This window comes from Talpa occidentalis, unplaced genomic scaffold (assembly GCF_014898055.3).
Source record: "Talpa occidentalis isolate TD23 unplaced genomic scaffold, MPIMG_talOcc4v2.1 talOcc4.13, whole genome shotgun sequence".
Taxonomy (NCBI): Eukaryota; Metazoa; Chordata; class Mammalia; order Eulipotyphla; family Talpidae; genus Talpa; species Talpa occidentalis.
The window spans coordinates 43,360,079-43,386,019 of record NW_023601322.1 but is presented as its reverse complement, the minus strand read 5'-3'; the positions used below and the strand labels follow the sequence as shown (position 1 = coordinate 43,386,019).

General features: G+C 49.1%; 2 protein-coding genes across 5 annotated transcripts in view; one reads left to right on the top strand and one right to left on the bottom strand.

The window, feature by feature from the left end:
• Window positions 1–13,014, top strand: part of LPIN2 (lipin 2) — an 86,401-nt gene extending 73,387 nt beyond the window's left edge. For all 3 annotated transcript variants that reach the window (XM_037508780.2, XM_037508779.2, XM_037508778.2), the window contains exons 14-20: window positions 412–556; window positions 1,447–1,595; window positions 2,361–2,447; window positions 3,583–3,735; window positions 4,095–4,209; window positions 4,930–5,033; window positions 5,365–13,014. In XM_037508780.2, coding sequence (XP_037364677.1) covers window positions 412–556; window positions 1,447–1,595; window positions 2,361–2,447; window positions 3,583–3,735; window positions 4,095–4,209; window positions 4,930–5,033; window positions 5,365–5,509 — 898 coding nt within the window. In that variant the 3' untranslated portion in view covers window positions 5,510–13,014. The remainder of the gene's footprint in view (window positions 1–411; window positions 557–1,446; window positions 1,596–2,360; window positions 2,448–3,582; window positions 3,736–4,094; window positions 4,210–4,929; window positions 5,034–5,364) is intronic.
• Window positions 10,375–25,941, bottom strand: part of EMILIN2 (elastin microfibril interfacer 2) — a 50,158-nt gene continuing 34,591 nt past the window's right edge. The window contains exons 5-8 of one of the 2 annotated variants that reach the window (XM_037508777.2): window positions 15,185–15,571; window positions 13,928–13,960; window positions 13,318–13,446; window positions 10,375–11,501 (exon numbers count right to left, since the gene is read on the bottom strand). In XM_037508777.2, coding sequence (XP_037364674.1) covers window positions 11,164–11,501; window positions 13,318–13,446; window positions 13,928–13,960; window positions 15,185–15,571 — 887 coding nt within the window. In that variant the 3' untranslated portion in view covers window positions 10,375–11,163. Of the gene's footprint in view, window positions 11,502–13,317; window positions 13,447–13,927; window positions 13,961–15,184; window positions 15,575–25,941 lie in introns of both variants that reach the window. The other variant, XM_037508776.2, reaches the window with a different exon arrangement.

Here is a 25,941-nt window from a genome sequence, read left to right as displayed (position 1 = left end):
AATAGTCTAAAGCTGGGAGTTGATTTTCTTTTTCTTTACCTGGGAGGGGGTGTGTAATAAATCTTACTAGTTTTCTAAGTAATGTAAGCAGCTATGTTTTCTTTAATTGTACTTTTTGAAGCAACATAATCCTTTTCAACAAGAGTTAGTAGTCCTCATAGCATCATTGGTCATAGCAAAATAATGATCATTCTTCACCAGAGGTAACTGCTGGCCAATCAGGAGAGGTAGGAGGAAGGTGACATTATTATCACTTCATGATATAAATATTAAGGCATGGGAGACAGTAGAGGGAACAATTCTCCCCATCCCTAGAGTGTATTTAGGGTTTTTGTTTTCTTGATACTGAATGAAACTCTGGTCAATATGACACCCTGCTGCCTCTTCGGTAATTGGGTTGATGTTGAATAGGCCGGCTGAGGATGACTCATCCAGTGATGAGGGGTCACAGGAGCTTGAAGAATCAATCAAAGTGGACCCTGTTGCCACAGACCCCACAAGCCACAGCACTGCAACCTCATATAAGAAGTCTCTTCGACTCTCCTCCGACCAGATTGTAAGTTGTGTGTGATCCGTGTAGGTGTGGTCAGAATCTCTTAGTAACTAGTTAATTGCAAGAGTGTCCTCTTCTGTCCCCACCCATCCCAGGCTTTACACACGCTACAAGGTGTGTGACCCTATAAATGTTCATGCATCTCCACCCTCAGGATCACCTGCGGGAGGGACCTGGAGCACTGTATACTTCACCCCAGATCATCCTCCTCTTGTCTCTAGGGATGAACCAAGACTTTTTTTAACTTGGGCCACTCCTGTCTCTTGGGAACCTCAGCAATAGAAATGATATTTTCTACACAGTAATCCCTTACCTGTCTCCTGTTCCCTGGCTTTCACTGTGGACTGTTCTTGCTATGCCCAAGGCAGTCTCCAGAATAGAGAAGAGCATTACTGCAGTCAGGATGGCTGTGAGCAAGGCCCACTCGGTGCCGTATGTTGTGTGCTATCGTGGCAGAGACCATGCTGCTTTGGGCTGGGTCCTCACACCCGCTGCTGGTTGATTATAAGTGTTCACTGTCTGTTCCTGGTTTTAGTTGATTTCCTTTTCCTTTTCTTATTAAAGTGTTATTTATGTAATTTTCCCCGTTCTTTATGTTTATACACGAGTGTGCACATGCATGTGCACAGCCACATTGTAGAGATTCAGATCCTTTTCATGTCACATTATTGGGAGATGTGACTTTCAGTTGTTGCAAGTAATTCCATCAGAGAGATGTGCCATTAATTTTCAGAATTCTGGCAGCACTCCTGCTCATCTGTGACTATGCAGGTGCCTCCCTTTTTCTTTCTCCTCCTAATAACTTGTCCTCTTAAAATGTAAAAAAAAAAAAATTTTTTTCCTCAAAGTTCTCCCTCAGTGATTTTCTTTCATTTTTCTACTTTTTATAAAAGGCAAAACTGAAGCTCCAAGATGGTCCAAATGATGTTGTGTTTAGTATTACAACTCAGTATCAAGGGACCTGCCGTTGTGCAGGGACCATTTACCTGTGGAACTGGAACGACAAGATTATCATTTCTGATATTGATGGAACAATAACCAAGTAAGCAGGAGTCTGTGGAGGGTGGCAGGGAGTGGGGATGCACAGGTCAGTTTTCTGGGAGTATCCTTTGCTGGGCATCCAGCTCTGGCCTTGCGTACAAGAACTGGAGTGCAGGCTAGAGGTGTGGGGTTGAGAGGATTCACCAGAGACAGAGTAAGGAGCAGAACAGGCAAATGTACTAAAATACTCTGCTAAGGGAAGCAGCGGGTGAGACAGGAGAGGTCTGCTGCGTAATGTGGGTCAGCTCCCTGATTGGGGATTGAACTAGTTGCAGTGGCTGGCGATAGCTTGGTAGAGCTGTGTCTTTAACCCTTGCGCCACCAGGGAGGCCCTATTGGGAGTGTTTTAAAACTCTGCACTGAAATATCCTGAATGGAGTAATTTAATGGAAGGGGGAGATGGGCGGAGCCACACAAATGTAACATCAAAAACTCCTTGAAAGGATGTAGTTTCTTGATTTCCAGATTATGGTGTTGGTTTAGGAAAAAAGGAAAGCTGTTGCGATGAGGGAGAGTGAAAGGATGACTCATTTTAAGTTTTAAGTTATCTGCGGATAAATGTCTGGTGGCTCTTGTGTCTGATTCCACTTTTAGAAGCTCCTCAGTGGTGTCTTTACAGGGAACTGCCTCACTGCTGCATAAGCTGTAATGAAGTGGCCTTTGTAAACTGTCCTCCCACCTCCTTCCTGTGTATTTGGCATATGGTATTTATTGACTTTTATATACTTGATTCCTGATGCCTTTTCCTTTTTCTCTACCCTCTTAGATCTGATGCTTTGGGACAGATTCTTCCACAGCTGGGTAAAGACTGGACTCATCAGGGGATAGCAAAGCTCTACCATTCCATCAATGAGTAGGTATCCCATCCCACATGTCAGCATGAAGTTCACATTAGGAACTGGAAGTTGTGTGTACATGATGCAGTTCTTCCTGATCTTCTTTGCCACTCCTTTTCCTTGTAATCTCACAGAAAAAGTAGTTGCCACCATTTATGAATATGAGCTGTGTGCTTCACAGTGCATTGTGGTTTACCTATGGCATCCCATTTTCACAATGCTGTGATTTTAGGCACTGATTATATCTGTAGTTACAGCTATGGCTAGTGGGTTTTTTATGCTGCAATTTAACAAGATAGCCAATTTTCATGTTTAGCTTATTAACTGGGGATTTTTTAGTTATATTTCTTTGGGTAGGAGACATGTATGTATGGGGGAAATAATTTACCCTTTGGATCCTCTCTGTTAGGATACTTTTCAAGAGGAAATAGATCCTAACACATGGATTAAATTGATTTTCAAAATTACAACTTTCTTAAGCATAGTTGAAGATGAAATATGAAAATTATGAGTGTTTCAGTTATCCAGGTTTAATTTTTCTCCTTGTCCTATAGAATGATTTGCATTCTGCAAATTGTTTTTATAAATATTTTGCCTTTGGGACCTCCCGGTGGCGCAGCGGTTGAGCGCTGGGTTGCAAAGCTGCCCTCAGCCTCTGCAGTGCCGGTACGATCCCCAGCTGTTCCCCGGCCACCGGAGGAGGGTCCCACATGGCACACAGACCTCTCCTGGCACCTGCTGCTCCCCTCAGCAGTGTACTTCGGTCCTTCTGCCTGCTCTGCTCCCCGCTCTGGCTCTGGTGAATTCTCTCACCCTCCTGCGCTTCTGACTGTACCCAGTGCTTGTATAAATAAATAAATCTAAAATAAATAAATAAATAAAATAAAATAAAAATATTATAAATAAATAAATATTTTTCCTTTATAGGAGATAATTTACTTACTCATTTAGCATAATCCCTAGTTGAGTATACCTCCATTTTCTCCCATGGTATTTTCCATGAAAAGATGTGAACTTAATAGTCCTAACTATTTTCAAGAATTTGATTTTCCCAGTAAATGATAGGGACTTTATTTAGATCTTTTAAAAGAAAAGTGCTGTTTTCCCCTTTAATCTGAGCATATGAAATAATGAGGGCACATTCTCTTTCAGGAATGGCTACAAGTTTTTATACTGCTCTGCCCGTGCCATCGGCATGGCTGACATGACGCGTGGCTACCTGCACTGGGTCAATGACAAGGGCACAATCTTGCCCCGTGGCCCTCTAATGCTGTCTCCCAGCAGCTTGTTCTCCGCCTTCCACAGGTATGTCTTTGTGTCCTGTGGGCAGCCATGTGGCTTCTGCACGTGGCCTGAATGCACCGTGTGAGGGCAGATGTCAGACTCCTTCTAAGGTGTTTCAAACCATCTGTGTCTCCTAACTTAAACTCAGCTCACCTGGCCTATGTCAGACTTGTTCCCAAAAAGTCAGGTTTACAGGTTTTTCTCCTTTCCTTAACCCCCATCTCTCAATTTGTTTTAGTCATCAGATTAACTGGCAAAGAAGGAAAAAGGTACCAGTTATAAAGGACTAAAAATATTAGGTGCCAGCACTAAAATCTCTCTAGGCCCACATATGAGGGAAAACTCCCATTTTGAGTTTGCTGACTTTCTTTTCCCCCCAGGGAAGTGATAGAAAAGAAGCCAGAGAAGTTCAAAATTGAGTGTCTAAATGATATCAAGAATCTGTTTGCCCCATCCAAGCAGCCCTTCTATGCTGCCTTTGGAAACCGTCCAAATGTAAGTGTCTCTTTGGGGCTACATGTTCCGATGTGGGTGAAATTCAGAGGAATATACTCTTAGGGTATAGCCCTGTTGCAATTCACCAGCCAGTCTTATGGGCAAAGTGAATGTCTGTTCTGCTAAGTAGGTTTTCACTTAGCTCCAGATTTCTGTGGCAGTTGAGAAAGTCTGATGGGTAAAGATAAGTCCCAGAATTTTGTCTCTGTGGCTTCTTTTGCATTTCCTCAGACAGTCCTGATTCATATTCTAAGTGGTTCTAAACAAGGAACCCTCCCACTTCATGGAGATTGAAATCCACACTACTGGAAGACCACTGGACTAATGAGGAGATCTAAGTGGTTCTAAAAACTCATATTCTAAGCCATGTCCTTGGATCTGCCCCTAAACCACAGCGTGGTGCTCACACTTTATTAACACTTCGCAACCTGCCTCCCTTCTGCCATCAGGTCCCTGACATGTATGAGCTGCTGATCCCTAACCCCTGACAGGCAATGGTTCCCCTTGGCTCCCAAGTTTCCGACTCCCTGAGCTCGGGATGGGCTCCACTCTTCAGGTCCTGTTTGTCTCATGCTCATTGTCCGTGGCAAGATTGCTGTGCCCAGCTCCACATGCTTCCTATGGAGTCTTCTGTTTATGCAATTCTACTGGCTAACAACAAACCAGAGAAGCATTCCCTAATTTCTTCCTATAATCATCCCGCTGATGTTTCTTCCCTAGGATGTCTATGCTTACACACAAGTTGGAGTTCCAGACTGCAGAATATTCACCGTGAACCCCAAGGGTGAATTAATACAAGAAAGGACCAAAGGAAACAAGTCATCGTAAGTGCATTCCCATTTCCCAGCCTAATGCCCTCCAGCTAGGGGTTAAGTTAGGAACACAGATACTAAGGGTCAGGCCCAACTCAAAGTGCCAAAATTGCACCTGCCTTTGGAGACCTTTTCTTTGCTTGGGTGTTTTCTCCTCTAGGGTAACTTTTTACGGGATCAGGGATTATTTTAGACTATAAAGAGGAAGCCCTGTCCTGGGAAGGGGATTGGTGCCTATCTTGGATTATAAATGATTAACTGGCTTCATACCCTACAGTGTTACACCCTTAAATCAATTTCAAAGTAACACTTTGTGTGTTTCTGTTCCAATCTCTTCTCTTAGGTATCATAGACTGAGCGAGCTCGTGGAACACGTGTTCCCACTTCTTGATAAGGAACAGAATTCTGCCTTTCCGTGCCCGGAGTTCAGCTCCTTCTGCTACTGGCGAGAGCCAATCCCCAAAGTGGACCTGTATGATCTGGCCTGAGGCAGCACCTCCACAGTGAGGTCCTCAAAGCCCCTTGTAGCAAAGGAAGGTAACTGGCACTTCTGCTGGACAGAGGACACTGGGCTACCCTCCAAGCCACGGGTACAGGACCAGACACGTGTTGACAGCCAGCACCAGCTTTCTGGAGCAGGAACGGGGCACCCTCCTGGACCTGGAACTGACGTTCTCCCCTTTCCTGGGCTCTACAGGCTCTGCAGCTCAGTGCCTGGGAGAAAAGTGTGGGAGCTCTGACCTGAAGTTGGAGGCCCTGGGCTCCTGTCACTGTTGGTCCTCGCACACTCTGTTGAGTTGTGTGCTGGGTGCTCCTTTATTGAATAATTTAAAAGGAAGAAAAAAGAAGCTAAATAAGAGTGGACCCAAAACATTGCACAAAGTAAAGTTATAATTTCCACTGGGCAGTTAAGAGTGTCTCTCTCTAAAAGCAGGGCTTTCTTCAAGGGATCAGGGTCTGCTGAACTGCTCTACACAGTTAATGATATGGGTTCAGACTGCCTGTGCTCATTTCTCTGTTGTCTCCTCCTCCTCTGCTACACTTTCCAGGACTGCTGCTTGCCTGGGCCGGCCTGACAAGGGCCCCCAGTGCCACTGAGCCTGACCCCACAAATGTGGGCTTCTGAGGAACAGTGGCCACTTAGATCAATGCCTTCTTGTCTGACTACTCCATGATGAGATACCCTTAAGTTCTTTTTTGGACCTAGCTAGAAACAGATCTTGCAGGATACATGTGGTATTAGTAAGGACAGTACTAATATTAGGTAGGCGTTGGTTAAACAGAAAACAATGCTGTTTGCAGGGATGCTTTGGAAATGCGGGTGTACAGTTGGGTCCAGGAAGAGTCCTTTTCTCAGTCCTCCCTGCAGCTCACTGACCCAGGCTGGTTGTGATGAGCGCCTGTGGTCGTGTCCCATCAGACCCTCCAGAGTTGTGAGCGGTCAGGCTGTTGACAGTCCTTCTCATTAGTGAAATGAGGGAGGCACCAGAAATGATCAGACACAAGCCTGTGTCGGTGAGAAGGTAGTGAACAGGGTTCCAGAACGAGTGGGCGCTACAGGTACAGATTCAAGCTCAGGTGGTTCCACTGCCCCCTGTTTGTGTGGAGGGCTCATCTTGATTGAGTGTGTTCCCCAAAGTAAAACTTATCTAGAGATGGAGGAAGTGGGGGTGGGTATTTTTCCAGATTGGAGAGTTGAAAGTCCCTGGCTTAGTTCAGCCGTTGTTCTTGGTGCAGTTGGCTGCAGACACAGCAGGGAAGTCCTGGCACACGGTTCCCTGGCCGCGCCGCTGAGCCTGTGTTCTCAGAGGGACGCGTGCTTCCTGTAGCCCAAAGCTTTCCCCGGAGTAGTTCAAGGACTGATGGTTTAAGGAGTTTATGGGTTAGGGATGCCACTCTATTTATGTGACGTCCTGCCCAGTTAGTGAATCCTTGGGAGCAGCTGGTCATGCAGGTACCTCATCCCGTTGTTGCTGTCAGCACTTCTTCGTGGCTGTGTTTGCTTTTGAAGAACGTGGGCTTTCCATGCTTAGCCCGAATGTCATCGGGCTTCTTTGCCTAAGTGCAGCACAGAAAACCTTAGGAGCCTTCTGTTGTCCCTTTTTGGTGGTCCTTTAAAGAGTTTTTGCTAGACAGTTTCTTTTTCTTGATAAGCGCTTCTCTCTGAACACATGGGTCTTAGAGGGACCAACCTGGGAACCCAAGTCCCCTGTGCCTGTGTCGAGGGTGACTGTCCCTGTCCCCATGTCCATAAACCCTAGCCTTTGTCATTTTTGTTACTGCAGATGGATCCAGTGGGTACAATGCTAATTAATGTGAGTCTTTTTCCTTATTTAAAGGAGTCTCTCTTGCTGAAAGTAGATGATTACTATTAACTATAGTGTTATGAAAGTATTAGGTTTGTGCTGAAAATCCATTGCCATTTGGTACAAATGACATTTGTTCTTTCTGTGAAAGAGAGATGCCCTCGAGTGTGTGTGTACACAGACCCTCACAATGGTGGGTTATGAAGAAGTGTTGCCTCGCGCTGTTGGCGGCAGATGGGATCTTGGATAGTTATGGTTCTTCTCGGTGGTTCCACTGCTGAAATGGCAATGATCCCTGCCCCTCTTTCCACTTCACCCTGACTTGAGCATTTGCCTCGATATCTGCATGTTGAGGTTCAAAGGCTGTGGTGGCGACAGCCTCACCAGCGGGCCAGGCGTGTACACTTAGCCCGTGTGAGCACTGTCTGCTGCGCTTGAGCGCCTCCGCGTGGTTTTCAACCGGAAAAAGAAGAGCACCCTCGTCTGAGGCCTGACTTGAGCTGCCAGCTGTCAGGGAGGAGCTGAGCAACGGCAGCCGGCGGGAGGGCGGGAGGCGCAGCGCCGGCGCGCACACCTTCTGATCATGTTCTTGACAGGTAGAGAGGAAACACTTTGTCTTATTGCAAGTAGGCAAAAACGGATGCTTCCAGGGAGTTTTATCATGTTTCCAATTGTCATAATATTTACTCTGGGAAGCGTTGTTTTCCCCTATTTCAGAGCATGTTGCGTTTGATGAAGCTGGTTAAAAAATTGAGTGTTTAAAGTGGTGCTCTTTCCAGGTGAAAACTGCTTTTTTGGTTTGTTTTGAAGGTAAAAGGAGGGGAAAACTTTGCTCTTTTAATTTAAGAATTACATGCAGTCTATGATGAAGTATATGATTATTAGCAATGCCACTAAATTTTTAAGTTGTAAGAAATTAATTGTAAACATCATCAGTCCAGTCCTTTGAGTTATGGCACAGACCGTTGTCTTAAGATGACTGACTCATTTTGGTGCAGTGTTTGATGTTCAAAAAAAAGGTTACAACAATAAACAAACATAAAAGGGTGCATTTGACTCTTTCCTTCAAAAGACATTTAAAGCAAATCTTCTCTCGACTCCTGCCAGACGTTGGATAATTTTCATAAATTAACATTTTGATCTTTGCTGGCACTTAAATTCATCTGTAGGAAGGACTTCTTTGTAGTGCTTATGTTTGTAAAACCTGACTCCAAAAGCTAGGCTATGCCAGGGGAACTAACCTCTCCCTTTGTAGGTTCTGCCAGGGAATGAGTCACTCATACATATGTAATTTCTGGTGTATTCTCACAGGCCTCTAGTCCTGCTCTGTGCCCTTCTCACTGTTCATTAAACTCTTCCTCAGGGTGAAAACTACTCAGAAGAATCAAAAATGATCTTGGATCAAAAACCATATCCCACAGGTTATATGACTAAGTATCTCTTTATGCCCCCACACTCTAGTTCCACAAGATGGGCATGTGCGAACTGTATCAGTGCCGAAAGTTCTCCTTGACAATGTGCCTTCTGCTGTGGAAAGCTTTCGTTTCATGATTCTTCCCCATGACACGATGGCTGGGTGAGAGCTCAGACGGGTTCCTTAGGAAGGAAATGATTCCCGAGGATTCTGGCTCAGCCAGCTTCCTCCTGCCACCTTGGAGTTGCGCGTCTCCTTTCCCTTTCCTCCCCATTGAGGAGCTGATACGGGTATGTTTGTAAAGTGGGTGTGGATGTGTGCAAAGCAGTGTTTTACATCTGCAAGCAAAGATATGGTTATGCCTTTGGTCACAAATACTTGCACTTCTTTCAAACTGTAAATTGGGAGAAACCATTCAAAAGATTGCCTCACTGAGAAAGCTAGATGAACGTGCTAATTGTGGGAGTAATTTCAGATGCAATTGACATTCTTTACTACCGGTATTGTACTGTTCATTATGTAAATGAGGCCATTTGCTACTCTTCCAAGTGGGGAAAATGTCCCATTCCTGGCGCTCTTGACGTGAACCCTGAGCTAAACTGACCTTGCCTGTTCTCTGTGCAAGAGCACTGCCTGCCTGCAAACCATGCCAGCGCCAAGGTAGGCTGTGGCCTGGCTTTCATCCTATCTGGAGTCAGCACAGGAACCTGCTGTGATTAGACTTACTCTACTCTGCCTGTCTTGGCTAAAGAGCTGAAAGTCAACTTTTTCGGTAAATGAGTCCTCAAGATGCACTGAGAGAGAACCATCGGGAGGAATTAAAAAGCCACTATCTTCTGTCTGGTTCCAGCGTTTCTGACTGTTGAGCATTTGTTCCCTTGGCACTGAGTGAGGTCTTTAAACAAGGGTGTGAGGGTGAGTGGGTGAGGGCACGTGCCAACTGGGTTTCCTGAAAATGCTCTAGTGCACTAGGGCTTTTTATGAGTCATTTCTAGAACTGCCTACAATATGGTGCCAGCCACCATCAGCCAGTTCCCAGCTGGAGAAGTGAGGTACTACTGCCATTCCCTGCTCACTGAAACAACAAATCTTCCATTCTTGATCTCTTCTCCCTAGCTGGAGAGGGGACAAGAAAGCTCTGACGTGCCCAACAGCCCCTCTAGTCCTCATTTGCAAGCAGACCTGGAAACTTCAGATGTTTGCAGCATGAGAGTATCTGGCAGCTTCACTCAAGTCAAGGGAGCTTGTTTCTGCTGTCTACATCTTCCCCGAAGCTCTGGGCCAGGACTTGCCTTCCTGGTGGCACTGGAGTGGCCAGCAGTTTTATCAAGCTGATGTGAAAGGAACACCTTGAAGCCATGGCTGTGAACGAGGAACGTGTCAGGCACCTCGGAACAAGAACATACTCTGTGAGCTGCGTCCTTCTCTTACATGATCTCGGCTGCCAATGTGTGATCGGTTTTGTGTTAGTTTTCTTGTTGCCTGGGAACTGGAGACTTCTTTGAGCTGCTGTGAGCTGTGCAGCGAGCCATCTCATGCCCTTGGACAGCTGCTATGAAGTAAGTTTTTAGCACGCCCCAGAGAAACCCCTCTTAGCTGCAGGATCACATGGAGCCTTGATCTTCAAATACATCTGCTATGTCCTCACAAGCCCAAAACAACCCAAATGTACAACTTGAGACCTTCAGGGTAACAGGTCGAATAATTTATTCAAGCAGCCATTAAAAAAAGGTAACCATCTTTCTGCTATTTGCTTTTTAGTCATAAAGCACCAGACTTGAGTTACTCCAAGATTTGGACACTGGAAGGTTTTAAATCTTTATTGATGCTCCCTGTCTTTGCACATCAATTGTACATGTCATTCAAGGAGCCCAGACAGCCACAGTTTCACATCTCCACACAGGCCCAAGGTCTGTGTGGCAGCACGTGCACTGGAGCACTTCAGTGTTTAAACTTTTCTCCTTTGTGCAGTTAAATACAAAGACAGCGGACAACAGTTCTGCCCTCCAATGAAGACTAGCCACAGGCACCACATTTCGCCAGCCTGCCCTCCTCTCAGACCTGCAGCCTGGCGCTCTTCCCCAGCAGCAGGATGTGGTCGCGTGGCCCTGTGGAAAGCAGCGTAAAGCACCCTGTGCGCCCTGCCCAGGTCTCAGAGCAGTACTCAGACCCCCAGGTTGGGAGGGAGTCTAGCTGGCAGGGGCAATTCCAGTTCTCCGGTCAGAGTGACAGCATCAGTGGCCACATGTTTCACTTCGCTCTGAGGAGACTCTAAGGTGCGCTGGCCTCAGCCACCAAGCAAGGCCTCTATCTTGGGGGAGGTGGTGGGAGGTCTGCAAAAACTAGACCAGTGCTCCAGTTACTTACATTAACTGAATATATTAAATAAAGCTTTGAGTTCTCGCAGCTCTCGCCTGCTGCCCTAGAGGTGGGGAAGGGAAGGATATAGGAAAACCCCACTGAATGTGGAGTACATCTCATCAAAGTCGGTGTGAGCCAGCCTGCCCCCAGTCACCACGATGTTGACACTGTCTCCTGCCTTCAAGTGCACAATCAGGTGGAAGGCCCCTGGGCCCCCACAAGTGTGCAAAGCTCCTTGGGGCCGGTGGTACTCCAGAAATTCTCTCTTGTAGCCGGCGGTGTGCAGCTGGGCCACGCTGGCATTGGAGACCGAAAGGACGGCTTCCACATACGCGTCTCTCTCAGGAGTGAGGGTCGCTGTGATCAGGTAGCGCCCGTCAAAGGGGGCCGTGAAGATCCCTGGAGGAGGAAGCAGACACTCAGGTAGGTAGTGCTGTCACAGCCCTTCACAAGGCCCACCTCGGCTTACAGGGACTGCCCTGGTTTTAGCGCTCAAAGTCCTGGGAATGCCTAGAGAGGTCACCCTACCTGGATACTGCCCTTTTATATGGTACCCCTCTCATGCCAGCACACACCGCAAGCCCCCAGGGTTTCACTGTAATGAGATTCACCTCACAGCCACAGCCCTGGGAACAAGGTGTCTCTTTGTACACGGCCCATGGAGAGAACTACTGGATGAGACATTCCTAGCTACTAGATCTATTGTAATACCGTGGGCTTGAGGCCCAGCTCTGCTTCTACCTCACCTAAGTTTAATGGGAGAGCAGCAGCCAGACTCTAGGGAGCTTTCTCCATCGTTAAAGGCATCCAAGGCCAACAAAAGTCAGGCTCATGGTTGCTGGACTTAATGTCCATGAAACACCTGTCCTGCCTGAAGAGGCAGAGCCAAAATAATATCAAGCTGTCACTAATCCAAGAAGAGAAGATGGCAGCAAACAGTCCCGGGAGGTCCCAACCCGCCCTCTGTGTTGGGCCATATACAGCTGAGATCCAGTCAGGGCTATACGCTGCCAGTCACTGAGCCAGTGTCCCACAGGTCTGGACCTGAGGCGGAGGGCAGTGGGGAGACTGTGAGGAAGCAGAGGTAAGATGTAGATATGTGCTGTCTATAGCAGAGCAGCTGGAGGGCACAGAGATGCTGCCCGTGGCTCTGGGGAGCATGCTAGGCATGAGCTGTTAACAAGCAGCTGGAATAGAGGGCCCGGGAGGGTGACAGCATCTGAGTCCTGGACCTGCAGCGTGCCCCCCAGAAACTGCCAGCTCTGAATAGTGATAGAAAGCTCCTGGGGGATTCGTGGGGCACCTGGGCCCTGAGAACAGATCCATCCCAAAAGCACAGTGCTTTTATCTCTGCTGCGACTGCCTGGGGGGACACCCTGCTCAGCTTTACCCAGAATTTCCTTTATCAAGGCCTGGCAGGAAGGGTGCGCATGAAAGAAATGTAGGTCACCCAAAGGTCACCCAACTAGAGGACTAGACAAGTCATCCCACCACCAAGCAGCACTGAGAGAGGCTTGCAGAAAGCTGTGCTGGAGCTGAAAACAGGTGCGGCTCACACCGCCTGCCTCTGCACCTGAGAGCAGGGAGGATGACTGGAGCCCCGTATTCCCACCCCTGCAGGTGACTTGTGCGCATGCTTAACCACTGTCCTAGGAACAGGTGGGATTGAGCCAGATGGTGACCAGACAGGCCAAACTTCCCAAGGAATTCAAAATCCCATCTCTGGTGGGAGGAGGCCATGGCTAGGCCATGTCTAGCCTGGTGGGAAGGCAGAAGCCTGCCCCACAGGCCCCGGGGTCACTTCTGTGCCCACTACCCTCAGCAGGCATCCACTTAACTGGCTCTGTTCTAATGAAACCAGGAGCTTGGGAAGGAGGTGGAACATGGATGGTCTTGTCCCAAGTGTTCCGATGGTCATCAGATACTGAGGGGGAGGGGCCCCGGGTGGCTGGGGGTGAGGGGAAGGCACTTGGGAGCACCATGGCACAGGGAACTGCAGAGCGTGACCACTGCCACGAACAATGATTCCCGAGCTGGGCGCTGAGGGCTGCGATGAGCTCACACACACCCACACCCATCCTGCAGCCTGCGAGCTGGAAACCACTTCCTAAAGTCCTACAAAATGAGGAAGGGTGACTGGCCAGCTCTCCCCGGGCCCTGGGTGGTGCCCGCCTGGCCTGGAACCAGCGGGAGTGCAGGACCCGCCCACACTCACCAGTATCAGGGTTGTACACGTTCCCGTCGTTGACCAGCACTTTGTTAAAGAGGACGACGCCCCCCTCACTGGGAAAAGGCTTCTGGGTCAGCCCCGCAGAGAAAGACACCACAGAAGGCACCGGAAGCCCTGCAGCAGAAAGAGGACCCAGGTGACCAAAGACTCCGGGGGGCAGGAGTTGAGGAATTGGGGCCTGGAGAGCCCCAATTCTGTGTGTGCCATAGGGACATCTGCTCACCACGTCATTCTTGTTAGACACCGAGGGGCAGTCACGTCTTCATGCCCAAGGCCAGACTGATGTGGCGTCAGCAGTCAGGACAGCTGGGCAGTGGGGCAGGCATTTGCTGGAAGTGGGAGGGGGTCTGTGCACACGCTGCGTGCATACACACATGCATGGAGAAGTGGGTGATGGGAACAGTCTAGGGGGCTGCTTGCTTATTAAATCAGTAAAACCTGGACCCCAGGAAACGTGGTTTGCAGAGGCCCAGCCCCAGGGCTGGTGGGAGGGAAAGGACCTGGCCCATTCTCCACTCCTGCTAGCAGCCAGGAGGGAGGAGGCTGCAAGGAGAAGCAGCCTTGCTTCTTGCTCCTGCTCTCTTAGCATACGTACCTGGGGAGGCTGCAGGAGGCGACTTGGGGTATCCTGAAAGACCAAATGGGAAAGAAATGTCAGACAAAATCCTAAACACCCATTTCTCCCTGCTCCTCCCAGTCTTTAAAGAGACCTAGATGGAGCGAGGGCACCCACTCGGAGTCGCTTTCCTAGAAGCAGGTACAACTGCACCCCCGGTGCCTGCTTCCTCATGAGCCCAGTCTCCCTGGGGGTGAACTGGCTGGAGAATACAAGGAGAAAGACGTGCTATTGGAGCTTGGGGAGCCAGCCAAGGAGAAGTCTACACACACCACCTGCCACGTTTGCCCTCTAGGAGCATCGTCCAGCTAGGCTGGAGGCAGCACTGGGTGCTTAGGTGCAGGGCTGCAGGAATGAAGGGAGCCAAGAACGATGCTTATGTGAATGCACAGCCCAGCGGTGTCAGCATCTGTGACACGTGGCGCTGGTGGGACAAATGGCCTTAGAACAGCAGTTCATCTACCTGAGGGAGTGCTGCAACCACCACAGCCTGACGAGGTACAGAAAGGGAGAGCTGCAGAGAAAATGTGTGTCCTTGGCCTCTGGCAGCCCTGGCACTTCGGGGATGGTCTATGCACCAGGTGATCCCTGCCGGCGTCGGAGTGCCCGCCCTCAAAAGCCTGGTGTGGCTCAGGACAGTTTGCATGGACTCAGGGCCGCTGACAGGACCCGCCCCAAGCAACACCACTTGTCCACGTCACGGTGCTGTCGGCGGAGAGCCGGCACCTGGTTCAGCCCTGGTACGCAGTGGCTCTCCCTCCCCTTTCACCCACCTCCAGTGCCACACTGTCCCAGCTCACACAGGACCTTCTCTAGACTTTCCTCCATCTTCATAGTGACTCCCTGAGGTCCTGCTGCTCCTCCCATTTGCAGTGGAAGGGCTGGCCTGGAGAGATGTGAGGACGTGGCCCGGGTCCCAGTGCTTATGTCAGTGCTGCTGGAATCTAAGTCAGAACTCAGGGCCCCACCACTTTGTGTGGCTTGTCTTCTGCTACCCAAGCTCTTGTTTAGTTTCCCAGGTTCTCGTCATTTCTAACTTACAGCCTGTCCCTGGATGCCTCAGCTGCTGGGTGTTTGATTAACATGGGTTGGTCTCTGAGGAGTTTAGCACACTTTTGGGCCTTGTATCCCTGAAGGTGGACCCTGAGCCCACAAACACTATGGCAGGGAGGGCCCCAGTGGCCCCTTGCACGTGTTTCCCCATGCAGCCCAGATGCGCCGGGTGGTTGGGCCTACCTGGTGCTCCTGCGAAGCCTTCTGTGCTGGGGATGGGCCCCTGTCCTGTCTGGCCATCTACCCCCTGGGGCAGGCCTCTTCCTGACATGCCCATCCTCCCTGGAGGACCAGCTTCTCCAGTCTCCATAATGACCCCAGTGGAGCCCGGCAAGAAGGGCAGCCCGGTCCAGCCAGGTCGTGCTGGTGGAAGCGGCGGCGGCTGCAGGGGTCCTGTTGCCTGGCCTGTGTGCTGCTGCTGTCTGCGGTCCTTGGGAAGCAGAGGACTGCTCGGCAGCGTGGTCAGCTTTGGATGAGATGGCTCAGTAGGGGCCTCTGGCAGCACCAGGTGTGGAGGACTTTCAGGTGCCTTGCCTTGGGGTGGTGACTTTGGTGCTTCTGAGGGATCTTCTGCTAAGTATTTGGAAAGTAGAAAAAAATACAGACTTAAAAAAATACAAACTCAGACTTGACCACTAACCCATAGTTCCACCCCTTAGTGAGACCACGAGGCCCATTTCCTTGTGAAGGACTGTGCTTGGGGGGGCTGTTCCTTGTAGAATCACTGAAGTTGTGGGTACTGCCTTCTCACTCCTGGGAACGCAGAGCAGCCCCCACAGCACAGGGAGAGCTGGCCTGTAGGAGGGCCATGGATGAAGTGGCCCTCAGCTCCTTTCTGCCTCATGCTCCCACTCTCCAGAACTGCAGTATTCTAGCTCCAGCAGCTGAAACTTTGATTCCAGGGCATGATGATATCAAACAACTCAAAAATTACTGAAAAGGACCTGCTGCCACAGATGACCTTACATTCTCTAGACAAGCCAGTCTCAGGTCACTGTGGACAGCTGAGGGCCTGTGGGCACAGATGCCACAGTGATCCAGGCAGGTGTCGGGGGAGCACAGGCCGCGCCTCTCATTCAAGAGGCCTTAGGAATCGCCGCTGACAGAAGCTGATTCACACATTCCCATGTCCTCTCGGGAAGCTGCCACCCTTTCCTTTGAATGTTGCTGGAACTAGCCTTATAGGAAGTCTTCCTGAGGGCCCATAAAGCATCTAAAAATAACCCAGAATGGTCGATATGCCACCACCCTCAACAGCCAAACCTCACCCACCTCACTCTGTAATAGTGCCTGCAATTTCCAGTTCCAGAGTTACAAAATGACAGGACAAAACCAGTGACTTCATTTTGACCCAGGGTCTAGTTTTGTCTTAAAACTCAGTAAGATTAGGGCCTCCCTGGTGGTGCAAGGGGTTAAGCACCATACTATGAAGCAATCCACAGCCTCTGTAGCATGAGTTCAATCTCTGGCCAGCCAGGGAGCAACCCACCTGGCGCAGCAGACCTCTCCTGACTCGCCCGCTGCTCCCCTCAGCAGTGTATTTCAGTCAAGTCTGCCTTTTCTGCTCCCCACTCTGTCTCTGGTAAATCCTCTCACCCCCCGCATTTCTGGCCTGTACCCCAGTTCTTGTATGCATAAATAAATAAATCTTAAAAAAAAAACAAAAACAAAACTCAGTAAGGTTATGGGCCTCCCTTGCTGCACCTCCCCCTGCAGTGACCTTTAGGGCTAACCGTCCCTAGGTCCGGCTGGGCAACCAGCGCACAGGGGGAGAACAGCAAAACCCCCTGAAGACATACCTGCTGCACCTCCCCCTGCAGTGACCTTTAGGAATGGCTTTCGCCACTGTCCCTAGGTCCGGCTGAGCAACCAGCGCGCAGAGGGAGAACAGCAAAGCACCCTGAAGCAGGGGAAGTACAGCGAAGTTCCCTGAAAAGACAGAAGCTTATCAAAAGATAACGACCACCAGGAACCACTACAAGAATGCTAAAAAACCTTATCCCGTCTTTCTAGAACTACAAACTTTAATCCCTTATTGTCTTTCTAAACTTCCTTCTTTCTTCTATAAAGGTCATTGCTTGTTAATTAAAAAATCATATGAAATCCTTAAAACAAGGCTGACTCAAATGAAACATTACTAAACCCTGTAATAATTAAAATATAGTATAGGTAAAAAAGTAGTTAATAAAAAATGCGATTATATAGTTTAAAAACAAAACTAATGGTCTATCTACTTAGGAATGAGGCTGAGTCCAGATGTAGATCACCGCCCTGTGGGTGATAGGCTGAGCCCATGAGCAAGCTGATTTCGTTGATATTCATTGTTCCTGTGCTTTTGGAAAACATATATATACTGGTCACAAACTCAAAGAAAATTACACTCAGATTTTCACTCTTGAAGTGTGTCTGTTTGTCATTTCTTTCACCGACGCCCTGACCACCCTGCACGCTTCTCTCAACCCTGAGGTGGCCTCATCGTCTACTGCTGTGCTGGTCCGCGGCACTCCCTGGTGGCCTAGGGGTTATGTCTCGGCACTACCACCTGAGTTTGGTCCCTAGCCAGGGAGTAACCCACATGGTGCAGCAGACCTCTCCTGTCTCACCCGCTGCTCCCCTCAGCAGTGTGTTTCAGTCATTCCTCCTGTTCTGTTCCCCACTCTGGTAAATTCTTTCACCACCCTCCCCCACCCTGCACCTCTGGCCTAGACCCAGTTCTTCTATGTAAAAATAAATAAAATCTTAAAAAAACCTCGAGTTAATTGTGGCAGATCAATTCCATGCTACCCATTTACCCAGTCTGGTTGCTCGCCCACATGGCCTCAAAGAGAAGTTATTTCTCCAACAGTTCTTTATGGCGAGTGCTTCATGAGAGAATTATGTCCTCTGGAGCATGATCTGACTGATCACTTTCTCAATTCTCCCCAGGCTGGTACAGAGCAGGTGCTCCACTCCGATCAATGGACTGGCATTAGGTCTTAATTCTCTTCAGATACTGGTTGACAAGTTTGGGTTAGACAGAGAAACAAAGTAAATGGATTCCAGACATGAGGACTGTGGGGGACAGGAGTGAAAGTGAAACAGTCGAAAACATTTGTCAATCTGCAAACTGAATTAGGAAGTTCTTAGCCACTTCCTCTGCTCAGTTCCCAGAACACTTGCTTAAAACCTCAGTTCTGAGATAAAAGGATTCTTTAGATTGATCCTGAATTAAAGCCCACAAGCCTGAAACTAGTGCCTCGCCTTTAAATGTGAACCACAGTCAACACCACCTGACGTGTGAGAACAGAGAAAAGACAGAGCCTAAAGCAAGCATCCCACTAATGAAAAGGAACCCCAAAGAAAGTAAACACATAAGAGAGAAGTAAACACATAACATAAGAGAGAAAGACACGGTATCCAAGACACAAGAGTAGATGCTATTTCAAAAAGCATATTCAGAGAATAAGGATGAGGCTTTGCTGATTAAAAATACAAGAAAGTTCAGTGAGGACTCCCTGGTGGCACAAGGGGTTAAGTCAGCCCAATGAAGCTTTCGGCAGCCTCTGCAGCACAAGTTCAATCCCCGGGCCAGGGAACTAAACCACATGGCGCAACAGACCTCACCTGTCTCACCCGCTGCTCCCCTCAGCAGTGTATTTCAGTCAGCTTGTTCTGTTCCCCGCTCTAACGCTGGTGAATCCTCTCACCGCCCCCCACCTCACCTCTGACCTACACCCCTGTTCTTGGATGCATAAGTAAAATAAATTTTTAAAAAATTCATTGAAAGAGTTGGTAGATAAAATTAAGGAAATCTTTTAAAATGTAGAACAGGACAGAATAATGGGCAATTGGAGGGTCAACCCAGAAGTCTTTGCAGAAAAGATCAGAAAAACTGGGCATAGGGATGATAAGATGATAAGGAGAGAATTCGCTCACAACACACACAAATTTCTCAGAACTGAAGAAAATAAAACAATTCCAGCACAATTGAATAAAAGATCCAAATCAAGGCATATTTAGGACACTGCAGATAAAGATCTCACAAACCTCACAATATTTTTTGTAAAGTAACTACAAGTCAAAAAGACATCAGGCTTCTTAACAGTACTAGGCACAAGAGAGTGAAGCCTTCAAATTTCTAGGAATATCATTAACCTTGAGAATTCTATACCCAGTCAAAATATCCCTCTAACACCCTGTCTTCAAAAGCCGCTGGAAAATGTGCTCCAGTGAGACAAGGGAGTGAACCAGGAAAGAAAGAAACAGAGTAAAGGGCCTGAGGAAAGAGGCTCAAGGACTTCTACGAAGGAAGTTTCAAGTTGAAATTTTTATGCAAGTCTAGAGAAAAACCAGTCCGGATTGGATCAGGAAGAGAGGACTCTAAGAGGGAGCTCACTCATTTAAAAAAAAATGAAACCAACAAATGATCTGATGTAGAAAATTGTATTGACAAGATGGTAGAGAGTGAGAAGCTACAATAGACACAAAACCTATCAAGAAATAATGTAACACAGCAATTTCAGAAGGAAGTAAAATAAACAGCAATAGTTACAGGAAGTTATTTGGCTCAAATGATATAAATACTGATTACTGATTTACTGTGCGATACTGTTGGGAATTGGAAGCAGGGGAAATGAGTGCCTAATATGGAAGCTAATATCTGTAGCTGATAAATATGTATATTTAAATACTATATGTAATATCTATAGACAGATATTTACAGCTAATAAATCAATTTAGTAACATGAAGGCAAGTATCAGGAATAAAACAGCTGAAAGACTTGCACGTGGCTGCCTCTGGGGAGACAGTGCTGGGGAGGGTGGGGTGTAGACAGCTGGTTTTCATTATATGCTTCACAGTTTATTTTGCTTATTTTTACAAAATGTAACTGTAGAAGATACTCAGTGAGGACCTGTTTCTACTCTTTCCCAGTCCAAACATATTTGGTCTATTCCCTCTCTTCCTTGCTTTTGATGCTGTCACGCCTGCCCCCTCACGCCCCACCACCCAAGCACATACACACAGCCCCTGCCTGAGCACCACCTGCCTTCTCTTTGGAATTGCTCCATTCACCAGGACTCTCTGCTTAGTCTCTCCCTCCTCATGTTTCTGTCCAAGTTTGTGTTTCTACCCAAAATTCAAAATTAATACTTTCGCTCAGTCCTACAACCCTCAAATTACCGTTGGCAAGATGCCTTCAACTAGTGCAGTATCGTCCTTCAAACTAGTCCTTATTTTCTTGCCTAGCCCTGCAAGCCCTTCAAACCAACCTTTCTCTGAAATCCACCTCATTCTCCCAGGCACCCCATCCAGGCAGACTGACTGAAATACACTGCTGAAGGGAGCAGTGGGCAAGTCAGGCGAGGTCTGCTGCGCAATGTGGGTTGCTCCCTGGCAGGCCGGGGATCAAACTCGTGCTGTAGAGGCTACAGATTGCTTCATAGTGCAGTGCTTAACCCCTTGCGCCACCAGGGAGGCCCCTCTTCAGCTTGTTTTTTAGAAACCATTCTAGTCTTATCATCCCCAGCTTGAAAATTTCCAGTCTTTTTCCACTGTTCACAAAATCAAGTCTTGCTGCCTCCATCTGAGTCGCCATCACCTGCCCGTCTCCAGCTCCCTGTGCCTGGCTCTCAGCTGGGCCTCCCTGCCTTTCTGCAGTTGGCACTCCATAAATGGCCTCTTTTTCACCCTCATCCACTCATCCCCAAGCTTCCAGGTCAGACACCACTCCGCCCCCCTAAGCCACAGGGGATCTGCCCAGAGGGCTTCAACAATCCTGCCTATGAACCACAATACTCTGGCCTCCAGGGGCCCGTTCAGGCTGTCTCGTCTCTTAGTGGATGATGAGCACTGACAGCACATTTTAATCATCTTTTATGTGTTTGGTGAATGAAAGGAGACCAGAATCACGGCACAAACCTGCAGGAAGTATTCCCTCTCGCACTGTCTTCCCTCAATACCAGGCTCCACATCCAGTGGAAGGCAGAGGGACGGAAATGAACAAATATACTGCTTGGGCCAAATATCCCCCACGAACATCCTTGGGGAGCCTGTGCACAAGGGACACAGAGAACCGACCCCTCCAGAACGGCCATCACATCACAGTGGAGACAATGACTAGGAGGTGGCATTTGATCCAGACGGTTCCCCGGCCAGGCCCCTCCAGCTCACACTCGCTCCACCACAACATGTGTTTCTAAGACACACATGCATTACACAACTAGCAAAGATTGCATAGCACTCTGCTCATTCTGGAAAGATAATTCTCTGGCAAAGAACCTCTTTCTCAATGGAACATGGGCTTCTCACTCAGCGTGAACACTGGAACTGAGTTCTGCTCAGAAAAGCCAGCGTTGCCGCCCAAGGTGGACAGTGAGACAGCGCCAGGACTGGATCAGCACACGTGCGCCTGCTCTTAGAAGGGGACCATGCCCTGGGGTGCCAACACGGCCTCAGACCCTGAGCCATCAGGCAGGGAAATGCCTTCACGTGGATGGACCTGACACCCAAATAGCAAAGGTCGTGTCCTCTCAAAGTCCTTATTAAAAGTAAATTGCAACTTTACTAAAATAAAGTCTTGCCTAAGAAATTCCCCAATAATCCATATGACTGAAGGACTAACCTGAGTCTTTCAGCTGGTGAACACCCCCTCCACCCACAGGCGCCTGGGGTGGTGGTTTCTCTCCACCCCAGTCTTCAGGGAACCTGATGGGAGGCCAGCAGCCACATAAATCTAAATTGCAAAAAAGTAGGCTCCCTCGGGGTGCCTGGCACTCTCACGGTGTCTTATCACAGCACAAGAGGTGGTGGCCTTAGCTGTTAGAGCCTGGGTGGAGGCCTGGCTGTGGGAAAGCCCCTGACACCCGCGTTATCGCCCTCATCCACTCCATGGCTGATCCTGCAAGGCCTCCTGTCACTGGGCGGAAGTAGTGCCAATCAGAGATACGGGCACAGGCTAGCTTCCCGAGCTGCAGGGCGCTGTGCAAACATCTAGTGTAGCTGATTAGAAGTCGGTCAAGGTGAAGTCTGACTGCCTGGTCTGGAGGGTGCGCTTGCACACTAAATGCAGAAACCACAGAATTATCTAGATGTCAATTAAGACTTCTGACTTAAAAAAAAAAAAAAAAAGGTCATCAAAATGCTGAACTTCAGCAGCTACGTGGAGAGAGGCAAGATGTTTCCACAGTGGGCGGCCACACCAATGGCCCAGCTTGGCTCCTGGAACAGCCCACGCCCTCACGGACCCATCAGGAAATTCAGAGAACTGTGTGTGGAACAGACCCAGGGCGGCTGTGAAAATGGGGTTTCGTGGAGGAAACATCAAGGCCAGGACACGTGCCCTGTGTGGGGCCGTGTGGGCACAAGAATGGGTCCCCAGGGCGGAGGAGACAATCGACAGGAACCTGACTTGTTCTCCCGGCCCCACAGGAAGGGAAGGCATGTGTCACACCATAGCCCTGCTCAGGGCAAAGTGCAGCCCCTTGCTGGTTTGGGCTTCTGGTTGCACTGAGGAGAAAACCCCTGGGCCTGTGCAGGGCGCCCTGTGCTGGTTCCTTCCCAGAGACCACAGGGTCCCAGCCAGGGAGACCAGGCCAGACCTGACTGTGCGGCCAGAGGCCCCACGGTGCAGCTTGCGAGGGCACCGGGTCTGCATTTCAGAAAAGCACAACCAAGCGAGAGAACACCCACATAGAGGGGCAGCTCCGGGCAATGGTATTTAAATCTGTGGCAACACATTTGAAAGGAAAAGTAATGAACTCATTAAATGGGGGTTGATGGGGTGCAGGGTGGGGCTCTCGCTTGTCTGAACAGCAGCACTGCTTGGGCAGTATTTTTTGGAAGAAGTCCCCAATTTGCTTCTAAAATGCAGAACTTTACAATGTGATTTTAAGACCTACTGTCCAGCTGCAGCGATCAGACAAGGAGAGACACAGTGGTAACCAGAACAAAGCAGGGCCTGTGGGCGACCTTGAGAGTGCAGCAGGGGGCCCCCCTTGGCTGGTAGTGCAGTGTCAAGTCGCTGGTCTTGTTCTCTCTCCCCACTTCCCTCCCTCGCCTCTCCTGTTTCTCCCCTTCTTTCTGGGCACAGCTTGCCCTGGGGGTGGTTATACCCTGTGGCTCTGGGGGGGCCTTCCTGCCACCTCCTGGCCCAGAGCGGGGGATATTTCTGTCTTAATTACAAATCCTGGTCTCATCTCACCAATGTGGAGCAGGAATCCCCTAAGCGAGCCTGGAGCTGCTATTTTTGTGAAGCTCCCAGGGGGTTTCTGGCCTGCAGCTACAGGGGTGCTCCCTTCTCAGGACACCACAGCTTGAAATTCTAAACTCAAGGTTAAGATGGAGAACAGCAGCAGCTGCTCCCAGCAACCGCAGAGCCCTGGCGAGGCGAAGCGCCACAGGGGAGCCAATCCCGGTTGAGTTTACTTCATCTATTTCTAAAACTCTGACTTAGCCCAGCACGTTATCTTGGGCCTAAACTGGCCCTAAACTCAGTGAATTTCAAGTGAAGAGTCAGAACAGCCATCATGCTGGCATCCGGCCATTCTCCCCGGCCAGGCTTCTTGGCTAAACTCAGCTGAGTTGAATAATCGCTCCCCTTTCTTCCTTACAACATAATTGAAGCAACTTGAGAAAGATGGGATTCTCCAATCTGTAGCTCTCCTGCATGAGACACTTACTAATACAACTCAAGCACTAAGAAAAATCCCCCTAAGACATCAGCAGAAAGGGCAGGAGGTTTGAAAAAGGAAGTGACGCTGGCACTGGAGTAGGCCAAGGCTGGCATGTCCTGTTTGGGGCCATGACCCAGGGAGGAAAACCATTCCTCTGCCCACCGTCTCCACTTCTCAGCCCCCACAGCTCCTCTTCCTTAAACTGGGAGCAGAAATGTGGGTTCTAACAGGAGGGGGTGCAATTCACACCCAAAGGAAAGTCTGGTGCCTGTCAGTCAACTGTCAGAGGCTGCAGCCAGCCTGGGGGCTGCTGTCACATCCAGGCCCTGGACAACAGACCCTGCCAGGAGAGGCTGCCTGTGGCAGAGGATGGCCTGGGTGAGGGGCAGCAGAAAGGGTAGAATCGGGTGCTTTGGGGACAAGATACCCGCCGAAAGAAAGGAAAAGGATGTCACGAGGTGAAGGACAGTGCCTACCCAGCCAGCTGGGACATGGCAGAGAGGGTGCTAGGCACAGGGGTCACACCCCCAGGCCACGTTGGCCAGAAGAGCAAAGAACTTAGTTCCTAATGACAAGGAGATTCCTAGTTTACTCCTAAATGCTGTGCTTCTGACTAAAGAATTTGAACATGAATTCCTGAATGCCGGCAGGGAGGATTTCAAGGCCTTCCACTCTTTCTCTCTAACCTGCAGCATGGAAAAGAAAAAGAGAGAAAACCCACTTTAGCTATCTAGAACATTCCACAGAGTAGCCAGGAGCCTGATATCCGGGGCTTTTCTACCCCACACCTGCTCTAGGGAAAGGCCCACCCTCACTCATGAGGCTGCAGGACTGCGGCTTGTAGGAAACAGAGGAAAGTGTAGCCAAGAACAGGTTATGCAGCCGATACAGGGTTCAAATACCAGGTATTGTTCATGCAGGGCTTACGAAGTGTCACACACTATTTCAGACTCCACCACGTAGGACTATTAATCCTCACAACCTTCTGGTGCTGTTACATTTTCAGTTAATAAATGCAGAAAGTGAGGTATTAGGAAGATAAATTACTTGCCCAAAGTCACAGGACCACCATCGAGTAGCTGGGATTGCAAAATCAGCTCAAAATTCTCCAGTAGCTTCTCATCATCCTTAAAATTGTTTATCACGGGCTGCAACATCCCACATGGTCTCGTTCCTACACCTCCTTTGACCTCACCGCCTCTGGGTCCCCCCTTACACACAGACATCATCGAACTGGCATTTGAGTTTTACTAAACAGGGCAAACTCCTGCCTCAGAGCCTTTGAACATGCTGTTCCCCCTGCCTGAGACGCTACCATAGACCTCTGTAGGCCTCGCTCCCATATCTTACTCATATCTCTGTTCAAATCTCATCTCCACCGAGCAGCCTCCCTGACCACCCGTCTAGACAAGCTGTCGCTGCGCCCCATTTCCTGCCACCTTACTCTGGCTCCTCCTCCCTCACTGCACTGATTGAGAGCTGAACTCAGATCTCTATTTGCTTTGCTGTGCATTGTCAGTCTTTCCCACCGGAGTGTAAGATCCACGGAACTCCCGCACTAGGCCCTGGCTCGATAAACACGTGTTGAATATGCCAGTATCTGAATGGAAGGGTGGGCGGGTAATGGGCCAGCTGAAGGCGAAACAGGGGTGACAGCAGAGTGTTTCTTCGCCAGTTGGAAGCGGTGCACCCGAGTCCTAGATGAAAACCAGACTGTCCAATAACCAGGTGTTCGCACATAATTTCAAGATTCCCTTGAAACCCCAGGGGAGAACATCTGTACCAATGGGAGGGATGCAGGAGAGACTTGGTTCCATTTTTGCATCAGCTGAAGTCCCTTCTACCCAGTAGCTGCCTCCTGGATAATTCAGGGCCTTAGGGAAGCTAGCAAAGAAAAGAACAGGGCCCATGAAGAGAGCGACCAAGTGGAAATACCAGGGTCTGCCTCCTGGTGTCGCAGTCCGGTTACCTGTCCACATCTACATCGTGTATCCTCACCTCCCCCTCTGCTTCCAGGGAGGTGAGACGACTCTAATTAAGAGTCCTTCCCCACATGGAAGCCAAGTCATCTTCCAAGAACTGACCTGACAGAATACGTTGACTAACAGAATACAAGAGAAGTGAGGCCAGGCCAGCAGCTTCCACTTCCTCTTTCGAACCAACCACCATGTAAAAAGTCTGATTACCCAAGACCGCACTGGGAGGAAGCCCACATCAGCCACATGGAGCAAGAGAGAGTGGTCATGACCAGACTCAGGACCAAAGTCTTCCTGGAGCTTCCAGCCCAG